Source organism: Microtus pennsylvanicus, chromosome 7 (assembly GCF_037038515.1).
Source record: "Microtus pennsylvanicus isolate mMicPen1 chromosome 7, mMicPen1.hap1, whole genome shotgun sequence".
NCBI classification, from domain to species: domain Eukaryota; kingdom Metazoa; phylum Chordata; class Mammalia; order Rodentia; family Cricetidae; genus Microtus; species Microtus pennsylvanicus.
In genome coordinates this window covers 48,601,130-48,626,264 of record NC_134585.1, presented here as the reverse complement: position 1 = coordinate 48,626,264, position 25,135 = coordinate 48,601,130, and the positions used below count along the sequence as shown (strand labels likewise).

Below are 25,135 nucleotides of genomic sequence, written 5' to 3'. Positions count from 1 at the left end.
TATCCCCAGAAGTTCTTTTATTGTGTAGAGTTGTTTTAGCAATCCTGTTTTTTTCTTTTGTTTTTCCATATGAAGTTGAGTGTTTTTCTTCCAAGTTCTGTAAAGAGTGGTGTTGTGATTTTTATCAGAATTGCATTAAATCTGTAGATTGCTTTTAGTAAAATGGCCATTTTTACTATGTTAATCCTACCAATCTATGAGCAAGGGAGATCTTTCTATCTTCTGATATCTTCTTCATTTTGTTTCTTCGAAGTCTTGAAGTTCTTGCCATAAAGATCTTTCACTTGTTTAATTAGAGTTATATCATGATACTTTAGATCATTTGTGGCTATTTTATGAAGGGTATTGTTTTCCTAATTTCTTCTACATCTAATTTATTTGTTATGTACAGGAGGGCTACTATTTTTGTTTGTTTGTTAATATAGTTTGTATCCAGCTACTTCCCTGAAGGTATTTATCAGTTGTAAGAGTTCCCTAGTAGAACTTTTGGGGTCGCTAATGTATAATATCATATCATCTGCAAATAGTGACACTTTGACGTCTTTCTTTCCAATTTGTATCCCCTTGATTTACTTTCATGTCTTAGTACTCTAGCTAAAACTTCAATTACTATATTGATTAGATATGAAGAGAGTGGATAGCCTTCTCTTGTCCCTGATTTTAGTGGAATTGTTTTAAGTTTCTCTCCATTTGTTTTGATCATTGTGATTGGCTTGCTGTATATTGCTTTCATTAAGTTTAGGTATGTTCTTAGTATCAATGATCTTTCTAAGAATTTTATTATGAAGGGATATTGTGTTTGTCAAAGGCTTTTCCAGCATCCAATAAAATTATGAAGTATTTTTTCCCCTTTCAGTTTGTTTGTACATCACTACAATGAAAAACTCTTATCTAGTAATCAAGGCTCAAGGCTTCAAGGCATTTTCATTGCTAAGGACAGAAGAGTTATTGTAAGAATTGGAGATTGTAATAATTTAAGGCAGGCTTTAGTGAGAACTAATTAATATATACAATGCTAAAGTTTGTTATTCCATTATGATCATTTATGTTGAGAATATTGCCATCAATCATATGAGAACACTGACTAAGATGATTTATTTAGAAATTATTCATTAATTTCTGAACCTTAGGTGATTTTTTTGTGCGTATATTTATAAGTACCATACTGTTTATTTAGCCATGGGAAAATGCATTATCATTTATAAATTATGCTGTCCATCTTTTACATCCTCACAGGATTACCAACACATATGTTTCCTGATCCAGTCATAAAGCATATATGTCTTCCTTCCTCATACTTTTCCACAACAATGAAGAATTAATCTTTGATAATTGCTTACCTGTGTAAATGGAATTATCTTACATGTTTAGGGGTAATGCAGTGGGTAGAATTAATTTCCTTGCATCTAACTATTGGCAATACAACAAATTTCAATGACTCCTACATGGGTATTAAAATTAGTGGAAGTCCTCAAAAAATGTCAATGCTATCATAATATGCTTAAGTTTGTTTTATTTATTTGTGAGAAGTAAGGTTTTTACCTTCATGACACCCTTGAGATATTCCTAATTCCCAAGCATCTACAATTTCCATTAATTCAGTACTCAAGTTTTAAAACATTCTAAAACATAGAGAATTAACATAGGTATATTTTTATATTTACAAAAGAATAAGTTATTCTAATTATACCAAAGCAACTCTAAATGTCTATGAATAATTTCCTGAATATGTATGTTTATGAAATAAAATTATTGACCAATGAGAATAAGGCTAAACATATGTTATTATTAATTTAACATAAAGTTAAGTTGATTAGTTTTGTAAGCAGCAGCATGTTTCTTTCATTTGATTGATTTATCATTTGAAAAACGACTCCCAGACCCAGTCACTGTAGAGGATCATGTCCGGGTCCATGGTTCTACTGAGAGTGGGGAGTGTGCTGAAGACCTGGTCCTGAATTGCCACTAAAGGTCACAGAGTCCCAAGGTTAGGACTGCAGCCCTTCCCACCTGAGTGGCCAGTCCCTTTACCCAGAGTCAGGACATTGACAGGGAACAAGCTGCTCCCCAGGGCCATTGTTGGGTCTGTGATCTAGCTATATCTAGGATCTGTGTTGATGCCTGTGCCCTGTGAACCATGAGGCCCTAGGAACCATGTGAGATGAAATCAGAAGGCCTCATTGAGCCAGCCTGCCCTTCACTGGCCCTGGGAAAGCTGGTTTTGTTTCTTGTTGACCATTATAGCAGGAAAGTTGGCGCCTGAAAGCTGTAGAGATGGCTTGATGCTATGACCACAGGCCAGGGTGTAGCAACCTTGAGGGCATGCGTGTAGGGGAGCTGACTCTACCTACTTGCCCTAGGTGGTTTGACTCCCTCTAGCACTACCCAATCTAGGACCTGCTGGAGCTGGTGGGACTGGTCCTGTGAAATAATACCTGTAAAAACGCTAAGACTTGTGGCAGTCACAGGATGTACCAAAGATCTAGTGAGGATTCAGTGATGATGGTGTACCAGAAACCAGAGGTCTTGAACCAGACCCGTGACTCATTGTAATGAACAATTTGCCAGTAAAACTGATGGGACAAAGAGGTTTACTATATGGCACTGAAGCCCCCATTCCCATAAGAATGTATGAAAAGGAGTTGAAGAAGCAGGAAAGAAGAAGCAAAGAGATTTTTCTGTTGTTGTTGCTCTTTGGTTTTTTTTTTTTTTGAGTTTGTTTTTGCTTTTATTTGCTTGCTTACACTGATTTGTTTCCTAATGTTGGGGAGAGTGGCAGGGATCAGGGGAGGATATGGTGGAACCAGGAGGTGAGAAAAATTGGGATTCATGATGTGAATCTCTGAAACATTAGAAATAAAGAAGAGATTATATATATATACATATATATCATATATGTATATATATATGCATATGCTCTTAGCTATAGAATAATTTTCTGAAAACAAACAAGCATACAAAAAAATCTCAACTAACCAAACAGATAAACAAAAAGAAATACGTAGCAAAAACTACCTTACCATGAAAATAGCTTTCTTTTAAGTGAAGGTTTATACAGGGGGAGGGACTTGGTCCTACCTCAACTTGGTATACCAGATATTGTTGACTCCCCAAAGGAGGACTTAACACCTCTGAGGAGTCAATGGTCTGGTGGGAAAACAGGAGGTGAGGGGGAAGCTTATGGAAGGTAAACAGGTTTTTGTGTGTAAAATGAATATATATATATATATATATATATATATATATATATATATATATATGACTGGTAACAGTAGTAGTTCTATTAGAAATAAATATACACCTTTCCCAGGGAAGCTAAAATAAAAAATAGAAGTTTTATTAATTAACTTTATTAAGGCTCAAAATCTAATCACTTTTTGATCCCACCTGATCTTCAATTTTTCATATGTGAAAATGTTCTATTTATACAGATAATATTCTTTAATTATTTTTTTTTAAAGAAAAGAGCACTTAACCTATTATCCTGGCATAAAAGAGCTTTTACACATTTTCCATCTTTTTAACACTTTGGAGACATGCTTTTCACATCATTCATAATTTTATGTTAGTACTTTGTGTAAAGCATAATTAACAAACCCTTTTTGAATAAGAGATTTACTTTGTCACTGATTCTATATGATAGAATATTGACCGCAATCCTTAGTTTTATTGTTCAGAGGAGCTTTACTAGAAATCATTATATATAGAACATATGCCAAGCCAATGAAATTCTTAGGCTGACAACGTTGGAGATTTCTCTCTCTCTCTCTCTCTCTCTCTCTCTCTCTCTCTCTCTCTCTCTCTCTCTCTCTCCAGTTTCTTTTTTAAATAGATTTTTATTGAGCTCTAGATTTTTCTCTGCTTTCCTACCTGCCTCTCCCTTCCCCCCTTCAACCCTCCCCCAAAATCCAATTGGGAGATTTCTAAGTGATATATGCATGTCTGTGTGTGCAGAAAGAAAGAAAGAATGAAAGAAAGAGATAGAAAGACATAGATAGATAGATAGATAGATAGATAGATAGATAGATAGATAGATAGATAGATAGAGATGAGATATTTTCCCCTTTTTTACTTCTGCCTCCGCCTCTTTTGTTCACCTTCCCATGAAGTTAGGACAACAAGCACATTGGGATGAAGTTATTTATAGCGCAGTAAACCACATCAGTGACTTTATGTACCTTTATAATGTATTTTTGTCTTAATCCATTGGTGTTGTTAGGGCAACAATAAACTGGAGAACTGGTGAACTATAAAGGAAAGAGATTTGTTTTGGCCCATTGTTGGAGAAGCAGAGAAGTCAATATTCTGCAGTCTGCTGGCATATTACTGTGGAAAGCCTATAAATGTGGAAGAGAGATTACATAGAAACCGAGACCAAACGTTTGCTTTGTTACTGCATTGACATTTAATGATCCAGTGTTGAGACAAATAGATATTGTTCCCACCAGAAAAGCATTGTTCTTATTTAAATGTCCCCTATAACTCTGGTACAGTTACACACATCAAGTCTTAGTATATTGGGTGGTGGTAAGCCCTATTCATACCACACCAGTTCTGAACAATTCGAGCAGATGGTGTTTTTTCAAAGTAGGAATTATATTGGTCTAGTAAAGTGATGGTAAATTCTCTAAGATCCATGACCTAACTAGCCCTGGGTAGTTGGCTAGGCTTATAGTACCAAGCATCATTTACCCCTTTGTGAGGGATCTTTAAGTCCAACTCGACAGTTGTTGGTTACAGCCAACAAAAGAGTGCTGTTATTGCATCTTTATAGATATCTTACCACGCTTGTCATCATTATGGTTCATAGGCATAGCAGCTGATGAGGACTACTGATTGCTATTCTCTATTGGCATCTTGCATAGCAACTTCTGGAAGGAAGCTTTCAGATCAGAGCCAGCTCAGACAGAGTCCTGTATCAGAAGTATGTGGTGTCTTCAGAAAGAGGGACTTACCTTTAACATCTAGGCAGCAATGGAGGGCAACAGCAAAATAACCTGTATTGTTCTGAGAGTTACTTGCATTCCACTGATCAAAAATTCAACTGAACTTTCTAATCAGGTACTGGAGTTTTTTTTTTTAGATGGTTCTTATAGAGAATATTATCAGCCTCATTGACATATCTAAGTTTTGTGTGTATGTATGTATATATGGGATTATTTATATATACTTACATGTATTATATGTAATTTTAGAAATATATGAAATAACATGGTTCTTTAGAGCTTTTTTCAGAAAGAAGTCTTACTGTCTCTTCTCTCTCCTTGCCCTTCTAAATTAGCCTACTTTTCCCTCCTCTTTTTTTCATTTTTTCTTGATTTATTTATTCAATAATACAATATCTATACCTAAAACATTTTTGTGCTCAACTTTGGATATGATAATGGGTGAGTTACATATATGATAAATGTCTTAACTATTCAACATTACCTTTATGGTATGTTCTTTTACAACACTGCAAATATCATAGTATGCCTGATTCTCTTTGTCTATACCAAAGAGGTAACACAGAACAAAGAAGGATTCTGAGAAGACTTTGTACTCAGATGTTGTATGTGTTGGCCAACAGTGTTTATTTCTGGCCCTGATCAAGAGATTTCCATGGGTCAACAAGTGCCTCCTTCCCAGGAAGTCTCATTCTGGGGAAGATGTATCTACTCACTGGTATTTACGATGATTTATTATAGTTTAATATATGCAGACAAGAAAAAAATCAATATGACATGATTTAATCATTCAGGTCTGTATTTCTAAATGAATATGTTGGCTATGCATATATGGTTTTATTAAATAGACAGCTGTTTTGAACTTATCTCTCCAGAAAGTAGCATTTGTTTCCTTCAGGGTCCCTAAATTTCTTCCTGACTGTTCTAAAACTAGCACACAAGAGAACATAAAGCTATAAAAGTTAAGATCAAAGATTAACAACAAATTACAAAATGGGTAAAACTATGGGTCTTTTTTCATGAAATAGTTAAGAGAAATTTTCTATGTACTGAAAAATACAGAAAAGAATATCATTCACACTGTGCTTATCTCTACAGCTTTGCAAACTTACTAGGGAAAAAGGACGAAGGTGATATAGTGGGATAGCCACTTAAACCTATCTTGTATCTTGAAGAAGTTTATCAACCACTAAAAGAAAGGACTTACTGCTGGGTCTGTTTAATGAACATAATTTGATGTATTTCAAAAGTTGTAAACATAAAAATTACTTCTTCATCATTTAGAATACATATTTAATCAATACATGAAATGGCCCTGACTCACTTATACATGATGAACAAAATGAGTGGTAAAACTGTGCCAGAAAATCCACTGGATATTTATATATATATTAAGAAATCTGCTATTACTCCCAGTATATACATGTTAGATTGTCCTGCAGTACACTTCCTAGATGCTGAGTGACAGAACTAGAAAATAATTTCTGATCATCTATCTGTCTATGTATCTATGTATCTATCTATCTACCTACCTACCTACCTTCCTACCTACCTATCTATCATCTATTTATTTTGTTTAGTAACAAATGTCTGTTGTTGAAACCATGTCTTAGTATACCAACTATTCATTGCAATGTCACAGAATCTGTTTAAATGTGTGAGATATTGGTTAAGGGAAAAAGCAATTTGAATATAGAGCAACAACTCTCAAAGGCAATTGTGTATAGTAGAAGAGAGAGAGGTAGAAGAGAACATGTCTCAAAACACAGAAAAAATAATAATCTCCGATTTCCTATGGCATACAAAGGGGTCACCACGATGACTTGATAGATAAATTACAGACAACTAGGAGATGCAAACTACAAGGTGAAAACACGAAGTCATAAATCACAGTTAAATACCTTGATTTTTATCATTTCATCTTGTACACATAAATTGAGTTGTCATATATGATCCCATAGAGCTGTAAATCTAAAATGTATGTTTTGAAGGGATTGTTTAGAACATTAATCATTTTGGTTGAAATAAACTAGATTTCACCTAAACGCCTATTGCTGTCTAGATTTTGGACATCCCCTGTCTAGATTCATTCCCTTCCATACAGCTTTTTGCTGAATTATGCTTCCTCAGCAAATCACATGTACCGAGTTACAAGTTTTATTAGCATACAAATGAAATATAATAAATATAAATATAGTACAAAGAATCAGTTTACCAATTTAACTTCCCAGCCAAATAGAAAACTGTAGATTCTCTGGGGTATACAATTAGGAAACATGAGTCATTAAGAATTAACATTTGCTGTAATATTGTCAGTGAAGAAAGGCTAACAAAGTTGTGAGAAATGAGGAAAAAGTATATTGACAACAAATCGCAGAGCTGTGTCTCAGTGCTATGTATGTATTATTTTGGTTAATTTATTCTCACTTATTTATCAAAAAAGATTCTCAACATCATTGCTTAAGAAATTTTCTGTCATTAATCTGTCCTGCTTCAATTTTATTATGTGGGAATATTCTTAAAAACAATAAAACATTGTGTGAATCTACGAAATCAAAGGATACAAAATTGATATATTGCTCAATGTTGTGTTCAACTTCATTCAACTGGAAAATAAAGCTAATGCAAGGGACCTTAAAAATATCATAGGGCTCTTGGGTTCTTTGCCAAAATACCCTGAAAGGCACTATCACATTGAATTTGCAAAGGAAAAAGACACAATTGTTTTCCAAAGCAATACTACCCAGCAATTAGTTATGCATGCTCTGTATTTCTGTGAAAGAATCTTGAACTCTCCAGGGATCATGAGATGTATAAGATCATGAACATCTTAAGGGAATGATTTTTTTAAAATTATATATATGTTCCTGTGTAGAGGTATAATTGAATAAATTGTTCAGGAAGACCAGAAGCTGTCAAGTCCTCTTAGCTGGAGTTAGAAGCAGTAGTGAGACAGCTGAGATGGGTGGAAGAAAGAGAACTCATTATTCTCTGTAAGAACATAAGTTACTCTTAACCACTCAGTCACCTCTGCAGCCCCAATAAAAGAAATACAGCTCTGATAAGATGAAAATGAATTGGTTAAGAGCTTTCAAAGCATCTATTGAAAATATATAGATACATTATAACACTAGATGAGCACTAAAGAGCTAGTAAAATTCTCTATTAATTTGTTTCTAATAACCATATGCAGAGTCACCGTATGATGTCAAAATTTCAGTTAGATGACCAACTATAAAATCTAGCATGACAGATCCTGTGTCATACCTTGTTAACCAAGGTGTGCTTGTCCAACCACATTGTGACAAAACAGGAAATAGGTAGAGTACATATAGACAGTTCCCACTCTTGTCTGTCATCAGTTTTTTCTTCCAGCAGGATAAACACCTCATTCTGCTCGGATACCAGCAGTAAGTAACACTCCTTTATTTTAAGCTGAATCTCTTTATGCCAACGCCTTTATAACACATCAGCAGCAAAATTTTTTAGTTAATAATTTGCATCTGGATTGTTGTTGAACCGTACTGATAATCTTATTAAGAACAATTGTTTTTATTTAGTCTTGTAAAGCTAAGTATACATGATTTAAGTTCCTTATTTTTTTTTCCTGGATAGACTTTTAACAAAGATGTGGGAATGATTTTTTTATTCTACAATCATAAATAATGCCTATGGCGTTTCAAAGTAGTTGTGTTAGAGGTATCTTTACTAGAACTATGATTTATACGTGCAATGAATTTTCTGTGCACTGATGCAAATATTGTTAGATTTTAGGTGAGAAGTTAGGCTTCCTCACAAATTTACATTTGCAAAATCAACCTTATAGCACTGAACTTGAAATAAATGTGTTATTGGTGGTCATCAGAAGAATATATAACTGGTTCATAAATACATTCAAGACAAGCAAAAAATGAAACACTTTAATTTTCTCATTATAGGTAAATAGACTAAAGTTGCTTGTAGTTTTTTACATGTATAAAATATGTGTATATCTTATATGACAAAGCAGTTTCCCTCATAGGTATTTGTGTTTGGTGCAGACAAGAAATTTTTCTGGAGAATATTAAGATATTATGATACTACTTAATGTCAATAAAAATGGAATTATATGACACTGGAGAAGATTGCAATCCCCAAGGGCATATATTGATGCCTTTCCCCAAATGCTTAAACTTTGTACTCAGCAAGTTGACATCAGAAGCTATAGTGCATTCCAATGTGCAAAACTCCTGATGTTGTATCAAAAGCAGTCAAGGTTATGATAAGTGTCAATCCTGAGATCTATTGATTATAGAGTGTACTGTGGCAACCCTTGAGGTGCGATAGTTCATTTTATAAAAGGCACTGGCAAATTGCATAAATGAGTGCCAGAAATTTCAAGTATTGTAGATCAGGCACAGTTCTGAATTCCAGTGCCACTGCCCAGAAGATTTAAGGATGCAGGGGTTTTGTTTCTTGGAAAATGAAAAGAAAAAAAAAGAATACTTTTCAAGAACTGACAAGACTGTTGTCCTTACATGACATTTGTTCAGATCATGTCAATAGTGACATTTAACAGTCTTGTAGAATTTATATTCTGCATTGACTGCTTCATAGATTCACTTAGCAAAGCAAGCTAAGTGAAGATTACACATTTCATTGGAATTTAGAAAATATTGCAGGCAATACTCAGGAGAATATGACTGGTTATCATGTGATTCTTCCTGTAAAGCATTCACCCCCACATACCTCTGCTGGGGTTTGATTGACGTGTTTCCTGGTGCGCATAATCTTGTAAAGCACCTCAGTCTCTGTCTCTAGGAGCTTAGGGCTTTGAAGCCACAGAGACGGTGTTTACGTTTCAGCTGTGTTCCCTGAATTCTCATGACACCTCAGTATTAAATCTCTAATACTGAGATTGCTCATATGTAAGTGGGATATTGAGTCACAGTATCTGCCTACTAGGTTTTTATGAGTTTTAAAGGAAGCTCATAGAGAGTAATGTAACAAGTGATATCAAACATAGTCTATGTTGTTTTGTGTGCCTGGATTAGGGTAAAGACTGCTTTGGAAAGTACCGTGAAAATTATCTATTCATGCACTGTATCTTATCTACATAGACCTTTATTCATTGTAGAGTAAGGAAAAATTTTCTCACTCCTTAGGAAAAATCGTTAAAAGCAAGCTGTAGGTGCTGGTACTTTGTCTCAGTAGAGTGTGCACTTGCTATGCAAACATGGGTGCGGAGTTAAATCACCAGAATCCATTTTAAAGCCAGATGGTGTGACCACATGCTAAAAGTTTCAGTGCAGGCAGAAGGCATAGATGGAGAATACCCAGAGCAAGCTGTGTAGCCAGACTAACTGAACTAGTGAGCTTTGGGACCCCTGACAGATCCCGTGTCAACTTAGAAGATAGAGAGCATTTAAGGACTCCCAATGTCTGAACATGCATATTTACACAAATACTTTCATACCGGCACACATCCAAGTGTGTGTGTGTGTGTGTGTGTGTGTGTGTTTTACTTAATACCTTTAATAAGAGACTGCATTCCAAATTATTTAAATTGTTTTTCCCAATTTTTGAACATGGCTTTAAATTTTCATACATTTACCATTATATATAAAATACGATGATGAGACTTTAAGGTATGCAGGTTCAGTCTTGGCATTATTGATCAGACTTTGATAGCAAATGTAAAATGTATTAAGACACTAAGGCCCTTGAGTTAACCAAAATGATAGAGTTGTGTTTGGTAATGTACAGATATGTCTCAGCACTTGAGACTCTCAGGCAAACTTGTTAGTTTGAAGCTACACTGGGCCAGATAGTGACATCTTTTCTCAAAAAGACAACAAAATAAAAACTTTGAATGAATGATTAACAAACAAACACTATATAATGGAGTTGGCATATCTTAAAATATCCAACAAGGGTTAATCATGTCATAGTAGTATCCTATCAAGGTGATAGATGAGAGCTTTTGCTACTCTTGAAAAAAAAAAAGAGGAAGAATTCCTAAATTCCTAGAATCCCATGAGAGGACCTACATAAATTAGAGTGTGACAGAGGGAGGAGAAGCTAATTACTCAGAGCCATCATAGGTGCCTGCTTGGGGCGGGGGTGTCACTTAGGCTCTTTGATTTGTTCTTTATTGCATGGGGGTGGGGGCGCTTCAGTCCTCTTGAGCTGATTTTATTATCATTTGGATGATATAAATAGTAGGTCCTTCTTGCTATAGTGGTAGTAAATCTGGGGTATGGAGCCCATTACTTCCTCCATATATTCTGCATCACTCAGAACCCACTGTACTAAACATAGTAATGTTGGTCTTTTTCTCCTCTTTGTTTTCTAGACATGACATCATTCCCATTGTTGTTGTTCCTGGCTGCTATTTTGCCCCTATCCCTTCAAGATAACTATGAGGTATGGGTAAGGTTTAATATCCTCTCAGAACATTTTAGGCAACGATGAAGGCTAGGAAGCTATCAGACCACTCTTTAAAACTATAAAAAGCCAGAGTGTGGAGTAAGTCTCAAAGTATTCATTGATAGTTTAGAGCAGTTGACACTATTTTTAAAACTATGTCGAATGACCTTGTAGCCCCAAGTACAAGTTAATATTAAACAGAGGTTATGGTCATGGTGCACATGAATGAAACAGGCATACATTTATCACACAAAGTAGATATCGAAGATTGGGCTGGATGCAAATATAATACATTTTGATTCAATGTCACTTAAATTGTATTTTTGTTATAGTTTTTAAGTAGAAATATTGATATTAATTTAAAACACTTTTTTCTTTTTAATGAGTTCAAGAAATTAAAATTACACATGATATTTGAGTTATATTTGTATTGGAATTTTCATATCTGTGGATTGATTTCTTAAATTTTCTGTTCCATGAGCTGTTATTATTTTCTTTAATCCATTTCAATGAGGTCCTTATAGACAACTGATATTATATTCAAATTTAGCATGGCTTCAACTTACTCATATCTGTATGTAACTTTCATAGATAGTGTTTGAGAAAATTATAACTACATTTACAATTTTAAAAGTTTGCTAGGATTGAGACGATGATGATGCCTAGCAACACTTGCTCAGAATTCACAAATCCCTGGGTTTGATCATCGCAATGCACACACACACACTTAACACACCAGAGATGTTAAGTACGTCTACTATGGAAACAATAAATTTGTACATGAGGCAAATAGCAATTATTTATAATCTGTTCTTACGTTTAGGTAATCGCAGATACGGTTCAGTCATCTTCTTTCATGATCGAGTGTGTAGGGCCAGCAAAGTTACTCTCCTTTTGGTTAGAAATCTAATAAAATTAGGAGGATTGGGCATTGCTGTAGCCTTCATACACTTCTTTGGCCTCTGCACTGGAGACTATTAGAATTCCTCAAGAGTAGGGAGTGCCAGTAACTGGGTAAACCTGTTTTTAAATATAAGTTATATGTCTTTTGTTACAATAAACAAATTAGCAATCTTGAAACCATTTGTTATCTAGGTGTTCTTTCAACCTGTTGACATTCCCAGTTTCTTTTTTAAAAAATATTAGTGGTTTATGGCACTTTTGAATCATCTATTCTCCTTCCCTTCTCTCTCCCTCTCTCTTTGGTCTACTGGTACTTCTTTATAAATTGTGGAGATCCAAATAGCAGGGATATTCAGAGTCCTCTTTTAGGAATGAAGGCTTCTTTGAGAGCTGCCATGAACAACTGATTCCTCTCCAGCTGTCACTTACTGTTGTTCCTCTTGGCTTTGCTTTCTGGTGTTGTAATTATTAGGTCCTATCACCTATCCAGTATAAACCCTCTAACAATTTTTCTCACATTTCAGTGTTTCCAGTATGTTTTTATTTTTAATCTGTACCACTGCCTGTATAAGCACACTTATTGTCTGGTGGAATTTTTATTTTCCATGGAAGGTAGGATAACAAGCAGAAAATAATAAGCTCAGAAGCTATATATTTTGTCTTTAGAAATAAAACAACTTTAAGTATGTTTTCAGGTCAAAATGGAATGTTTGGGGAGAGGGCCTGGAGAGGTAGCTTGGGGGACAAAAGCATTTACTACTCTTGCAGAGGACGATTTGGTTTCTAGCATCCACCTGAGGTACCTTACACCCACCTTCAGAACATAAAATATTAGGGAGAAATGGACATGTAGCAGACACTGGCATTGCAGTGTGGCTAGATCCATGGTGCCATGTCTGCAGAGTTTTGTGGGAGTAAGTACTGTAGGAAGGAGAAACAACTTCTCCCAGCAGGAAGATAAAATATATATGAGGGTGTGTCCATCAATAATTATGCTGTAACATCTTGCTCTTCCCTATAAAACTGTACATTTTGGAGTATGTTTCTACCAAAAAAAATGGCTCTTACATCTCTGTCAACTCACATAATATCATTACATTCTCCTGTCCCGCACAGAAAAAAAAAATGTAAATTTAAATATTAGCATCTGAGTTAACTTAGCTGGCTTATTTCTGTTCACTGAAGCATTAAGTCAGAAATATTCAACTGTTTTCAGGAACTCATTGTCTCCAAATTTAAATGGATATTAGATAAACCTGTCTGGAGACTGACCACAAAATTCTGTCACATATAAAATTCTCTTATTGTAATAAAATGTTGAATGCACACATTGTACTAGGTCTGGGGCCTACACATTATCTCACAAACATCCAAACTCCTGGTAAGATGGCTATTGCTTACTAAGATCTATAATCTATTATGTGTCTTCTTCCTGAACACTTTCTTGCTACAATATAATTGAGTCTGAATGAGTTAAGTTTCTCTACTGTGTATGGCTGTCATTACAGCTCTCTTAAATCAATATGGACATTTTTAGGTATCCTCAGAAAAGTTTTTACTTTGACATGTGATGAATTCTTTTATAGTCTCAAAATTTCTGTTTAAAGTATTTCTTATGAAAATGTCATAGATTTTCTTAACATTAATTATGAAGATTTAATGGCTAACATTTTCATGAGTCCTTTAACAAAGACCCTCATTTATCTTATCCAACTTAGTCAGCTTTTTGTACAACTTTAACAGACACTAATGTGACTTTATTTTTATTTCTCTTTAGAATCAAGTCCTTGAGGATTTGTCAACTGATAATGAGTCAACCCAAGAAGAGATTGTAAACAAACACAATGAACTGAGACGAAAGGTTGATCCACCTGGTAGTGACTTACTGAAGATGGTGAGGGCTCACAACAGGACACTGCATCTGAAGAGCTATGTTTGGAACCTGCAGATAGCACTTGGCTTCTCCTGTGTGCTTCAGGAGGGTCTGGCTCTATTCTAGCATCTCTTTTTAACCAAAAAAGTATTCGTTGCTTTGCTTATGAGCATGTTTACTTGTGTGTGTGTGTGTGTGTGTGTGTGTGTGTTTGTGAGCATCAACGTAGAGATTGAGCTTAGTTTGTGTCTTTAGCTGTGCTTGATCAGAGTAGAATTTACTAAGTTTCTTTCATCACAGTAACTCATTGATAATGTGGTGCTACAACAATTATAGTGACAGAGTTAAAAATCAAATCTTTTGACTTTGGTCTGTAGTGAAAATCCACTATGTTATTTTGGTAGATGTTCTTGTTTTCTTAATCTCGGGACAGACCATCTCTCCTTTAAGTTTCAATGACTTTTATCTAAATAGTCTGCTGTTCTGGATTAAGAACCAAAGTGCACATGTCTCTTCAATTCATTCAATGAGGGAATAGAATGAAACTAGGATTTATGAGGCACCACATAGTTAGTGCTACTCATAGTACAATAAGTATTCAAAGTCTTTAAGAGATCCTGTTGTGATTTCAGCAAGTCATCAGACCATTCAATATTTTAGTATTTTTAATGACCTTAGGAAGACAGACTCCTTGTATTCATTTGGTACAGAAAGGGTCACATAGAAGTTCGAAGTAACTTTGGACATAGATTATGAAACTACCAAGAAGATCAAGAGAGGGTAGACATGGACTATAGCAGATACAGTAAGAACTAAATAGAACATGTGTGACCTCAAAGGAAGGTTAAAGGCGGGAGGGCAGGAATGCGAGGATAGGCAGGATCAGGAAGATGGGGGAGGAAAATATGCAAAAATAAACTGATTTATAAATGTTGTAATGAGAGTTGGTAATGTATATGCTACATAAAAATTCAGATATATCCTACATTATATATTGATTCTGATGACAGTCTGAAGGTGCCTACCTTTTTGCAATGATTAAAGCACTCATATCAGCTTGTCTGCAAAGATCATGTGACTCTGAGGTCTGAGTTTTCACATGGCTTTTTTCTTTCCTTTTAATCTTTAGGAGTGGAACGAAGAGGCCCAAAAAAATGCACAGGCCTGGGCAGACAAGTGCACTCATCAACATAGTCCTCAAGAATCCAGGACTATCAAAGGTATGTATATTCAAAATCACTTATAAATAAATAGAGAATAAACACAGGAAAGCCCATTTTATGACATCATGCTAAAAAATGTTGTAAATAAATGCCTATTCTGACACTGCCTTTCAAAAAAATCTAAGTATCTCTGCCTTTTAAAAAAGTTAAGTATCTCTGCCTTATAAAGAAATGTTAAGTATTTCTGAAAGGCTCTGTTCTGTGCTTTTTGGATGTTTTATATTTTACAGAAACTGTCTTTCATGATGCCAGCTTTGCTTTTTGTGACCAGATCACAAGTGAAACAAGGTCTGGATCATTGCTTTCTCTGTTTTGAAGACTCGAACCAAAGTCTGGATGAAAATAATTACTAATTAAGATCTTATAAAGGAAATTTAAAACTGGAATCTCTTATTTCACTCTTTGTTAATTTATGTGCAAGTGTGTCTCTGTGTATTTATGCACGTGTGTACGTATGTAAAAGTGCTTCTAGAGGCCAGAAGAAGGTGTCAGATCCTCTGATGCTTACAGGTCACAGGTGGATACAGTGTTGCTATCACAGGCGGTTGTAAGTTATCCAGTGTGGATGCTATGAGTTGGGTTCAAGTCTCCTGAATCAGTAAGGCATGCTCTTACATGCTAAGTCATTTCCCCTGGCCTCTGAAATCATAATTTCCATATTTTAACTCAGTATTTTATCTGTACACTCTGAGTACCTAAAGGATATATTATGTTAAATTAAAAATAAACTATGAAACATAATGTTCACATAAGGAAGTGTAAAATGATTACAAAATAAATAAATGGGTAATGAGATAAAATATTTCTTAAAACATTAAAAATGAAGGGCATCTAGGTTGTTTCCAGGTTCTGGCTATTACAAACAATGCTGCTATGAACATAGTTGAGCATATACTTTTGTTGTATGATAGGGGATGGATGTGGGTGGTCCTTGGACTTCCCACAGGGCAGGAAACCCTGATTGCTCTTCTGGCTGACGAGGGAGGGGGACTTGATTGGGGAAGGAGGCAGAAATCTTTAGTAAATAAATAAATATCATTAAAAATGATCATCTTTTTCTCCAAATTGAATCTAGTAAATTAATCACCTCTTTTCAAGATTTTACCTCTTAGATATTCTTAATTTAATAACACAATGATTAAAATTTTATTTAAAAGACCATAATATTCAGTTAAAGTTTAAAGTAAATGTTTAAAGTAAAGAGCTTGGTAAAAACACTAAACTATTTTTTAGGGTTAAAGATATTTTCTCCCATTCTCTGAAGAAAATATTAATTTTCTAGTTAAGACATAACCTATAAACTGTAAAAATATAGTTCCTTCTCTTTTTGTTTGCTTTGGACTTGTAGTTTTGAAAGAATGACTGCAAAGAATGCTCACACAGAAGAATAATCATAAATATGTAAAATGTTTATTTAAAAATCTCTAGCTAGTACAGGAGAGAAATGGAAGGAGTTAGTCTTTGTCTTCTCTATGACTGCAAATTTACATTTATTTTACATGAGGCTCACTCATGGGTGCGTGCACACATACGTGTGCATATACACACACGTATGGAAAATTTAAGGTGTGAATAAATGAGATCAAAGAGAGAAGCTACTGAAGAAAAAACTTTTATAATTAGTGCTTATGGTGTTCAGCACAAACATGTTGATACCTCTGGCTACTGTTCATCTGAAAGTTCATTAGTTCTGAATCATGATTGTTATGTTATTCAAAAAAACTGCAAACAATGTCTTTAAAGAACAGGAATTCCATTCATGTGCGTGTGTGTGTACGTGTGTGTGTGTGTATGTGCTCCTCTTTTTTCTCTATTGCTGTCTTCATGAGTGGTCTATTTTTTTCCCATAGACTTAAGATGCGGTGAAAATCTCTTCATGGCATCTTACTCAGCATCATGGTCTAAGGCCATCCAAAGCTGGTATGATGAAAACAAAGTTTTTAAGTTTGGTTCAGGGCCAAAAACACCGGGTGCAGTAGTTGGACATTATACTCAGGTAAGAAAAGGTACTTTCTATTAGTGCTGGGCAAGGGAAAAATTTAATGACTTGATTGATTGCAAGGCAGAATTTTAGTGCAGAGAATTTTTATTTTCTCTTTGAGAGAGGGTCTCACTATGTATCTCTGACTGACTTTGAACTTTCTATCTTCCTACTGGTCTCCCACTTTCAGGGGGTATAGGGAGAGTGCACACCAGCCACATACCCTTGGGAAAGATCTTGTGTGGTTGGTTATACATTGGCCTTGACAGTCATTGGCTATTGGAGCTGCCATCTTTCAATGGCTTATCTAACCTTTGTAAGGGAATATACTTGATTTTTTAAACCTCATTTCTTGACTCCAGCCCCCAAACAAAGGTAATGCCTTGTGTTCTCAGGCACTTATACAGACTTTGGCAAGGCTGCGCATCAGCTTTGTATGGCTCCCGAGTTAAAAGGGGAAATGTATATCCTGGAGTTTTGTTACCAGAAACCCTGCCAGGTGGCTTCCTGCTGAACATACAGGCTCAGGCCCTGGTCCCTTTCCCATCACAAAGTGGCTCTTTAAGCAAGAATTACGGGATTATGCCTCTATCCTGTCCACTCTCAAAAAAGGTTTGTCAAACCTAGGGGAGAAGGTGATGTGGTGATCCTGCTTGGCTGCATGGAGAAAATATCCAAATATCCAGATGTGGTATAGGCAGGGGCAACTCAAAATTCATGGCCTAATCAGATCCTGTAGACTGAGACTTGAGTTGAAGCACAGTTTCAAATAGGAGCCAGGAAATTCAAGAACACATCTCTACATAGGAGCACCCACCATACACATCTTGGATATATTTATTGTTACTGCATAGCAGGCTTCCACCAGGCTTGGACCAGCAAGGCTTGTAAGTCATCCACTATTTCTGCCCACACAGAGAGGACGATACTCATGGCCACAGCTTAGTACCAAACTAGACAGCCTCTTTTTGAAGCTGAGAGGAGGTTCTGGTTCATCTCTCAAGGTCAATGCTCTATGGGCACAGGACACTTGTTTTTGGAAAACACTTCAGTGTACGTACCTTCAAGGTAGTCAGCAACAGCATCATGGTCAATTTGATGTCTGACCAGGAGTTGACCTGATATCCAGGTTACCCCCTTGCTGTCTATTTTCATAATCCTGAAGGGTTGGAAGCAGCGTCAGAGAAATTCCACATCATACCAAGGTCCTCTGGTGTCTGTAGATTCTTTTATTCTTTTCATTGTGCCATGAAGCTTCCTGGCCTCAGCCCAGCCATCTGCATCCTCATCATCTTGGAAACTGCCAAAGATAGTAAAGAACAGCTTCTCTGAGAAGGAGCTGAAGCTACTGTCAGCCTCCATAAATTCCACTGGGTGCTTCCTTATAATTTTGCCAGACGAGCTGACCAACATCAGCCCATTAAGGCTGTTTTAACATCTGTAAATTGATTCAATAATTTAAATATGCCCAAAAGGATTCTAGAAACCAAGTAGAACATCAATGCTTTAAATTTATATTTTCTCTTTGTTTTTCTACATTATTTTTCTCTCTGACATGTGCCTTGTCTTTATCTCTGGGTATATAGGTAGTTTGGAATACCACTCACCAAGTTGGATGTGGATTCGCTGAGTGCCCTAACAAGCCATTGAAATATTACTACGTTTGTCAATATTGTTCTCCGTAAGTATCCACTTCAATTTGACATTTTTTAATGATCATAGTTTCAAAACAAATTAAGAATATATTTTTCACATGAGAGGGAAATAAACCTTAAATATTATTTAGAGTTGGAAGTTATATAACTGTATCTTTGAAATGTATAACTCAGCAGCTTCATGAATCACACTCAGAAGCTTTTCCTTTCCTTTGGAAATGATTTCTCTTCCCCCCTATGGCTGTTTCCTAAACACATAATACAGGGATTATGAAGCTCATATTTTCAGTTTGTGCTGTGTTTGGAGGCTACAAAGCAAACTTTTAATATAGACAAGGGATGAGCATGAGTGAATGACGCAGATTAGTGATGTGGTCCTTCTAATTAAGCTGACCCTATCCCTGATTTTATAAGTTGTCATATAACCTTTTTAAAATTTAGTTGCTGAGCAGCAGTAGTGTTTCACACCTTAGTCCCAGTACTTGGGGGACAGAGACAGTCCGATCTCTGTGAATCCATGACCAGTCAGGGCAACACGGTGAACCCTTTTCTGAAAAATCCAAAAAGAAAAAAATTAATTTATTGCTTTTGCTTTTGAGAATTTCATATAGAAGTACTATATTTCAGTCACTTTCACACTTCCCTATCCTCCTTCAAATCTTCCTCTCCTTCACACCTTCTCCAAAAGTCATGATTTCATCTGTACACACACACACACACATGTCAAAACATGAATACACACAATATCACCAAGTCCATTTACAGTTGCTCTTATGTGCAAGTGTTTAGGGTTGACAACTTGGGACTGGATACCCTATCAAGAGTTTCTTCCCTAAAGAAAACTTGATCTTCTTTTCTATATAGCCTTTGGCTGTCACCCCTGGTTGCCTCCCTGAACTTGAAAATAAGAGTCTATTGCTATAAACATCATCAACTTCAGACACAGGAGTTGGAAGCATCCAGCTAGAAGTTTCCTTTCTGCAGACTAGCTTTCATAGTATTAGATAGTGCTATTTAAGCTGCCGAGGGTAAAAATTACCAAGAGTGTTATATATTTGCAAAATCATAATAATGAGTAGCCTAATTATTATTTTTTCAATCTTATTTTTGTTGCTTTGTTAATGCATATGCACAGTACCTCACAAAACCAGAAAAGTGCATTGAATCCCATAGACCTGAAGTTAAAGGTGATTATGACCTACTTGATATGGTTATTGGGGATCGATCAAACTTGGATTCTCCAAAGGAACACCAAAATTTCTTACCACTGAACCTTCTTTCCAGCCCCATATTGCTACCTTATACCTGTAAGAATTTATTAAATCTTAAACTTCAAAGGCTCTTTTAGAAGTCTTTAATATATTTCCAACAGTTAAGAAAGCTAAAATCTTAATTCTTTTCTCCTCAAATTTACTAAAAATTCTAAAAATCATGTTCAGTGAAACTTAATTTTAAAGACAGAAATTCACTTCCCTTCTTTGATGGAAGCTCTTTAAAACTTTCCCATGAAAAAACAAATATATGTTCATAATCTGTATGTTAACCTAATTTTTCTTAATTAGCTGGGTGGTGGTGGCTCACGCCTTTAATCCCAGAACGCAGGAAGCAGAAACAGGTGTATCTTTGTGAATTCAAGGCCAACCTGATCTACAAGAGCTAATTCCAGGAAAGGCTTTAAAGCTACAGAGAAATCCTGTCTCGACAAACCAAAATTTTTTTTTTTAAATTACATCTGCATGTATTTTTGTCCTTGTGTGTAGTATGTGCCCATAGATGCAGATGCCTATGGAGACCAGAGGCATCAAATCCCCTGGGGCTGCATTATAAACAGTTGTACATCACCTGAAGTGGGTGCTGGGAACCAAACCCAAGTCTTCTAAAAGAGGCATGTGCTCTCTTAACTGCTGAGACATCTCTCTGCGTCTATTTGTATCTTCTCAATATAAGAAACTTATGTAACACGTGTCTGAGAATCTTTTCAAATCAAGCCTTTTAAGTGATTCATTTCTACTCTGTCTGTGGGTGACACAGATGGTGTGACATCTCAGTTGAAAAGGAAAGGCGTCAAAGAATTTTCAAGAATGTTTCTTTTGGCCTTATGAAAAATACAAAGAAAGAAGCCATTGCACTCTACCAGCTGTCTGGTCAAATAAGAGGCACCTGGAGTCTGGCACCTAGAAGGATCAGATGAATAATGAAGAGAAGCATGTGCTAGAACTTGTACAACACTTTATGACTTTTCATTTTAAGATTGCTCAAACATATAGAGCAATATACAGAAGAAAGGGTCTGCTGCAAGTCCTTGGAGAATGCATACACACCCCTGCCACCCTTAGCGCAATGGAGAATCTGACATCTCTATTTTCATATGCCAGTCAGTGAAGTGATGATCCTCCCGAGGCACAGGCTGTCACTATCAGAGTACTGCACTTTTAAGATGGTTTTTATAAAGTGTTTTTCTAATTAACATTCTCAGTTTATAAGCATAAAAGTCTCATACCCACATGCTACCTCCAGAAAATCCCAAACTTTATTGTGCTTAAATTCTTGAACCTCACCACATCATCATGGGGACCTCTCCCATACTGTAGGAATCAGGAATCAGCGTTTTTCTTTGGATTTTCGAGACAGGGTTTCTTTGTAGCTTTTAGTTCCTGTCCTGGAACTAGCTCTTGTAGCCCAAGCTGGCCTCAAACTCACAGAGATCCACCTGCCTTTGCCTCCCGAGTGCTGGGATTATCATAGCATTTTTCTGTCTCTATAGAAAGCATCTTTTATACCTAAGCAGCATCCTATGCTCCACTCTCTTAGAAATTTTCCAGGTTCATGAGGAAATGAAAAGAATGTTTCTATATTAAAATGTTTCTAAACTTTTAGAGTCTTTTTTTTATCGTATTTCAGTTGCTCAGGTTAATAGAACATGGTTGAAGAGTGAAGGCATCAATTATCCCCTTATTTTCACATCTACATCTGAATACTCTTAGACAATGTTTGATTTTTATGTGGCATAGCTAAAGATTTTAATAGCAATCCGTATATATGTTTATGTGTATATATATGTATATGTGTGTGATATATGCAAGCATTAGAGTATACAGAGAAAAATGAAATATTTTATATTTTGCTTTTCAATTTCAGCGGTAATTTTCAGAACAGGCTATACACCCCGTACACAGTAGGAGAACAATGTGGCAGTTGTCCTAATCACTGTGACGATGGACTGTGCAGTAAGTGTTATTAAGATACAAATATAACAACATAAAATGACAATCTGTTTTAAGATTTCATAGCATGGCCTTATGTTCGAGAGGCAAAAATGTGCTTAGCATCATTTATTTGAATTACAAAATCCTTTGTTTATGGTGTGTGTACTTTTGCCATTGAAAAACACGATACTTTATGTAGTCTAAAGAAACATCTAAAACCAGTGCATACTTGCATCAGTATTGGTATTATTTCTATTGGAGTCTAGGAAAATATTTCTTTGGGTGTAATTCAATAAAATTTAAAGTGAATTTTCTTATTCTCCCTAGGTTAATAAGATCTTAAGTTTAGCATTTTAAGAAGAGAAAGCAATACAAATCTAAGTAGTTGAGGTAATAAAACACACGACAGGCCAGAGAAAGAAGACAGAGACTACAGTTCTTTGCCTACCAAGAAACTTAACACAAAAAATTCCTAAGGTCCTCCAGATCATCCTTTGAATTTTGTGTTACATTTTTATTTATTTGTGAATGTGTACTTATTTCTCTCTGTATATGTATAGGAACATGCATGTATGCCATGGCATCTGTGTGTGATTGTGTGCTGAGTCAAAGAACCGCTTATGTATATTGCTTTTCTCTTTCAATGATATAGATTCAGAACAAGTCAGTTTTGTGTTATTAGTGCAAATGTTATGAAAATAAGTTACAGAGAGAGGAAGTACGTATAATAATAATACATTTCCGTATTTTCACATAAAGACATTACTAGATACAGTGGCTTTAGAACATATTAATTAAACTTGTTTTGCTGAGAATATAGAGTTTAAATATTAGCTGTATTTAAGTTTAAAAATTACTTGCATAATGACTGACATTTTAAATAATGAGTTTCTTTTTAAAATATTTCTCTTTATTTCATGTTTATAAATATTTGTGTGTACATGCGGGAATATATTTATATATACTACATTTGGGCCCCATGATTATGAAAGACAGAAGAGGACACTTGGTTCCATGGAGCTGAAATTACAGGTGGCCGTAACCTACCATGTAGATGCTGAAAATCAAAACCAGTTTCTCTGCAAAAAGAACAAAGACTCCTAGTTGCTGAGCCATCTTTCTCAACTCTCAATAGCTCAGCTCCTCAAAGAATCACTCAAGTAGTTTTCTTAAGCCTTCCTTGAGTGAAGAAATATATCATCTCTACTAAAAGGCATCCCACAAAGCCTCAGTTTAATGGAAATTCATCCATTTACTCAATTCCTTTCTCCACATTCATGTTTTATTTTGTCACTGTTGGTAGAGAAAATAATAACAAAGTAATGAATATCTCTATTCTTTTTTTCAGCAAACAGGTGTTTCTATGAAGATAACTATTCTAACTGTCCATCTTTGAAAGCATCACTAACCTGTGAACATGAACTGACTAAAGAAGGCTGCAAAGCTTCATGCCTCTGTGAAGACAAAATTCATTAAATTTCTAGTGCACGAGACCAGGGCCATGTGCAGGAAAACCTCCTCCCCACCTTAGTCTTGTCACAGTCCACCAGGAAATTCTAGGTATAATACACTCAACTGATTCCAAACAGTAAAGATTCATTTTTTTCTATATCATCTCATTTAGCAGAAATAATTTATAACCAAATATTTTAAAATAACAAAATCAGTAACACCTTTGGGACTTGACCTCTGAATTCTGTGATGAATTTAAGCAGTTCACTCAAACCCAAGATTATATGTAGTTTGTCTGTATGACTAAGGTCACTAAAACTCTGTCTTGGGAACAATAATCAGTTTCCCAGAACACAATGAAGTAAAGAAACAGCATATACTTCCACTGTAGCTTTTACTCACTTCTCCTCGCTCTACCTAGCTAACTAGCTCCAAAAACAAATGCGCATTAGCTCTCTTTGATTTCTTCTCAGTATTTACCACTCTTCACATTCCTCAGAGCTAGTGTTTCAAATTCACAACTTTAATTTGCATGTTAATTGTTAGGTATTTCACATACCCTTTTAAAATGTAACTTCATGAACAGAATTTGCTTTTTCAAATGACTGCATTGACCTTGGTTTCTTTTTAAAAATTAAATAAATCTCAATATTTGCATATTAATCCCTCTCACTTGTTTGAATTGGTGATTTGTGGTTTATTTATTTCAGTATGGTACTACAATATTCATGATACCGCTTACTTAATTTTTATTTACATTAAGGTTCTTAGCCTTCCCAAGAGTTGACTAATAAGTACACACCTCAGTTGATAATCAATAATGGAGCTCACTCGACAAATACTTCTGACCCTACCCTGGCGTACCATGTCCAACCTTCAGACTTAGCTCAGATCATACATCCTCTATGCCCACACAGACTGATGAGTCCCATGGACCTTAGATGACCTGCATAATCGCAACCTTAAGACATCCTGTGCACTGGGACAACTCTAAGATACCCTAGAATCTAACATTAGACATAAATCCAATGAAAAAATCTACATTCCCTGGTCTCACTGCAAAATCATAATTATACAGTTCCAACAGTATGGCCCTGCCATGCCAAATCCACTAGTTGTGCAGAAATGTTTTGCAATGAGAATGAATGTCAGGACCGAAAATAATCTTTTAAAACATAAAATTTTATCAAGGAATTTGAGGAGCTTAAAGAAGAGATTAAGAAATATCTCAAGTAGCATAAAAATAATAGTTCTTGATTTATGTCTAATATATGTACATATATACACACATATTGAAAATAAATTTATGAAGACAATTCAAATTTGATAACTATGTTCAGGAAGAGAAAGAAACATTAAAGGGAATTCCAGCTGAAAAAAAAAGATAGAATTGAAAAACTAACCAAAACTCAGGGGACGAATAAGCAGAATGTATGGAGAAGATGATAGAATATCAGTACTTTAAGAAAAGACAGACGAATTGGGCTA

General features: G+C 35.5%; 1 protein-coding gene across 2 annotated transcripts; it reads left to right on the top strand.

The window, feature by feature from the left end:
• The first annotated feature begins 4,954 nt into the window (after window positions 1-4,954).
• LOC142853730 (cysteine-rich secretory protein 1-like) lies at window positions 4,955-24,060 on the top strand. Of its 2 annotated transcripts, none has more exons than XM_075978911.1 (8): window positions 4,955-5,061; window positions 11,281-11,351; window positions 14,035-14,151; window positions 15,260-15,350; window positions 17,204-17,349; window positions 18,921-19,015; window positions 22,128-22,216; window positions 23,544-24,060. In XM_075978911.1, exons 2-8 carry the CDS (start codon window positions 11,283-11,285, stop codon window positions 23,669-23,671), a joined length of 735 nt encoding a protein of 244 aa, XP_075835026.1. In that variant the 5' UTR covers window positions 4,955-5,061; window positions 11,281-11,282; the 3' UTR covers window positions 23,672-24,060. The 2 variants fall into 2 exon arrangements, with proteins under 2 accessions (XP_075835026.1, XP_075835025.1); XM_075978910.1 differs by lacking the exon at window positions 4,955-5,061 and adding an exon at window positions 8,334-8,356.
• The last annotated feature ends 1,075 nt before the right edge of the window (window positions 24,061-25,135 follow it).

Bases quoted from the DNA above. Each gene is read 5' to 3' on its own strand.
- LOC142853730 (XM_075978911.1), top strand. From the start codon at position 11,283: ATGACATCATTCCCATTGTTGTTGTTCCTGGCTGCTATTTTGCCCCTA. The intron at 15,351-17,203 runs GTATGTATATTC...TTTTTCCCATAG, and splicing joins AGAATCCAGGACTATCAAAG to ACTTAAGATGCGGTGAAAAT. The intron at 22,217-23,543 runs GTAAGTGTTATT...TCTTTTTTTCAG, and splicing joins CTGTGACGATGGACTGTGCA to CAAACAGGTGTTTCTATGAA.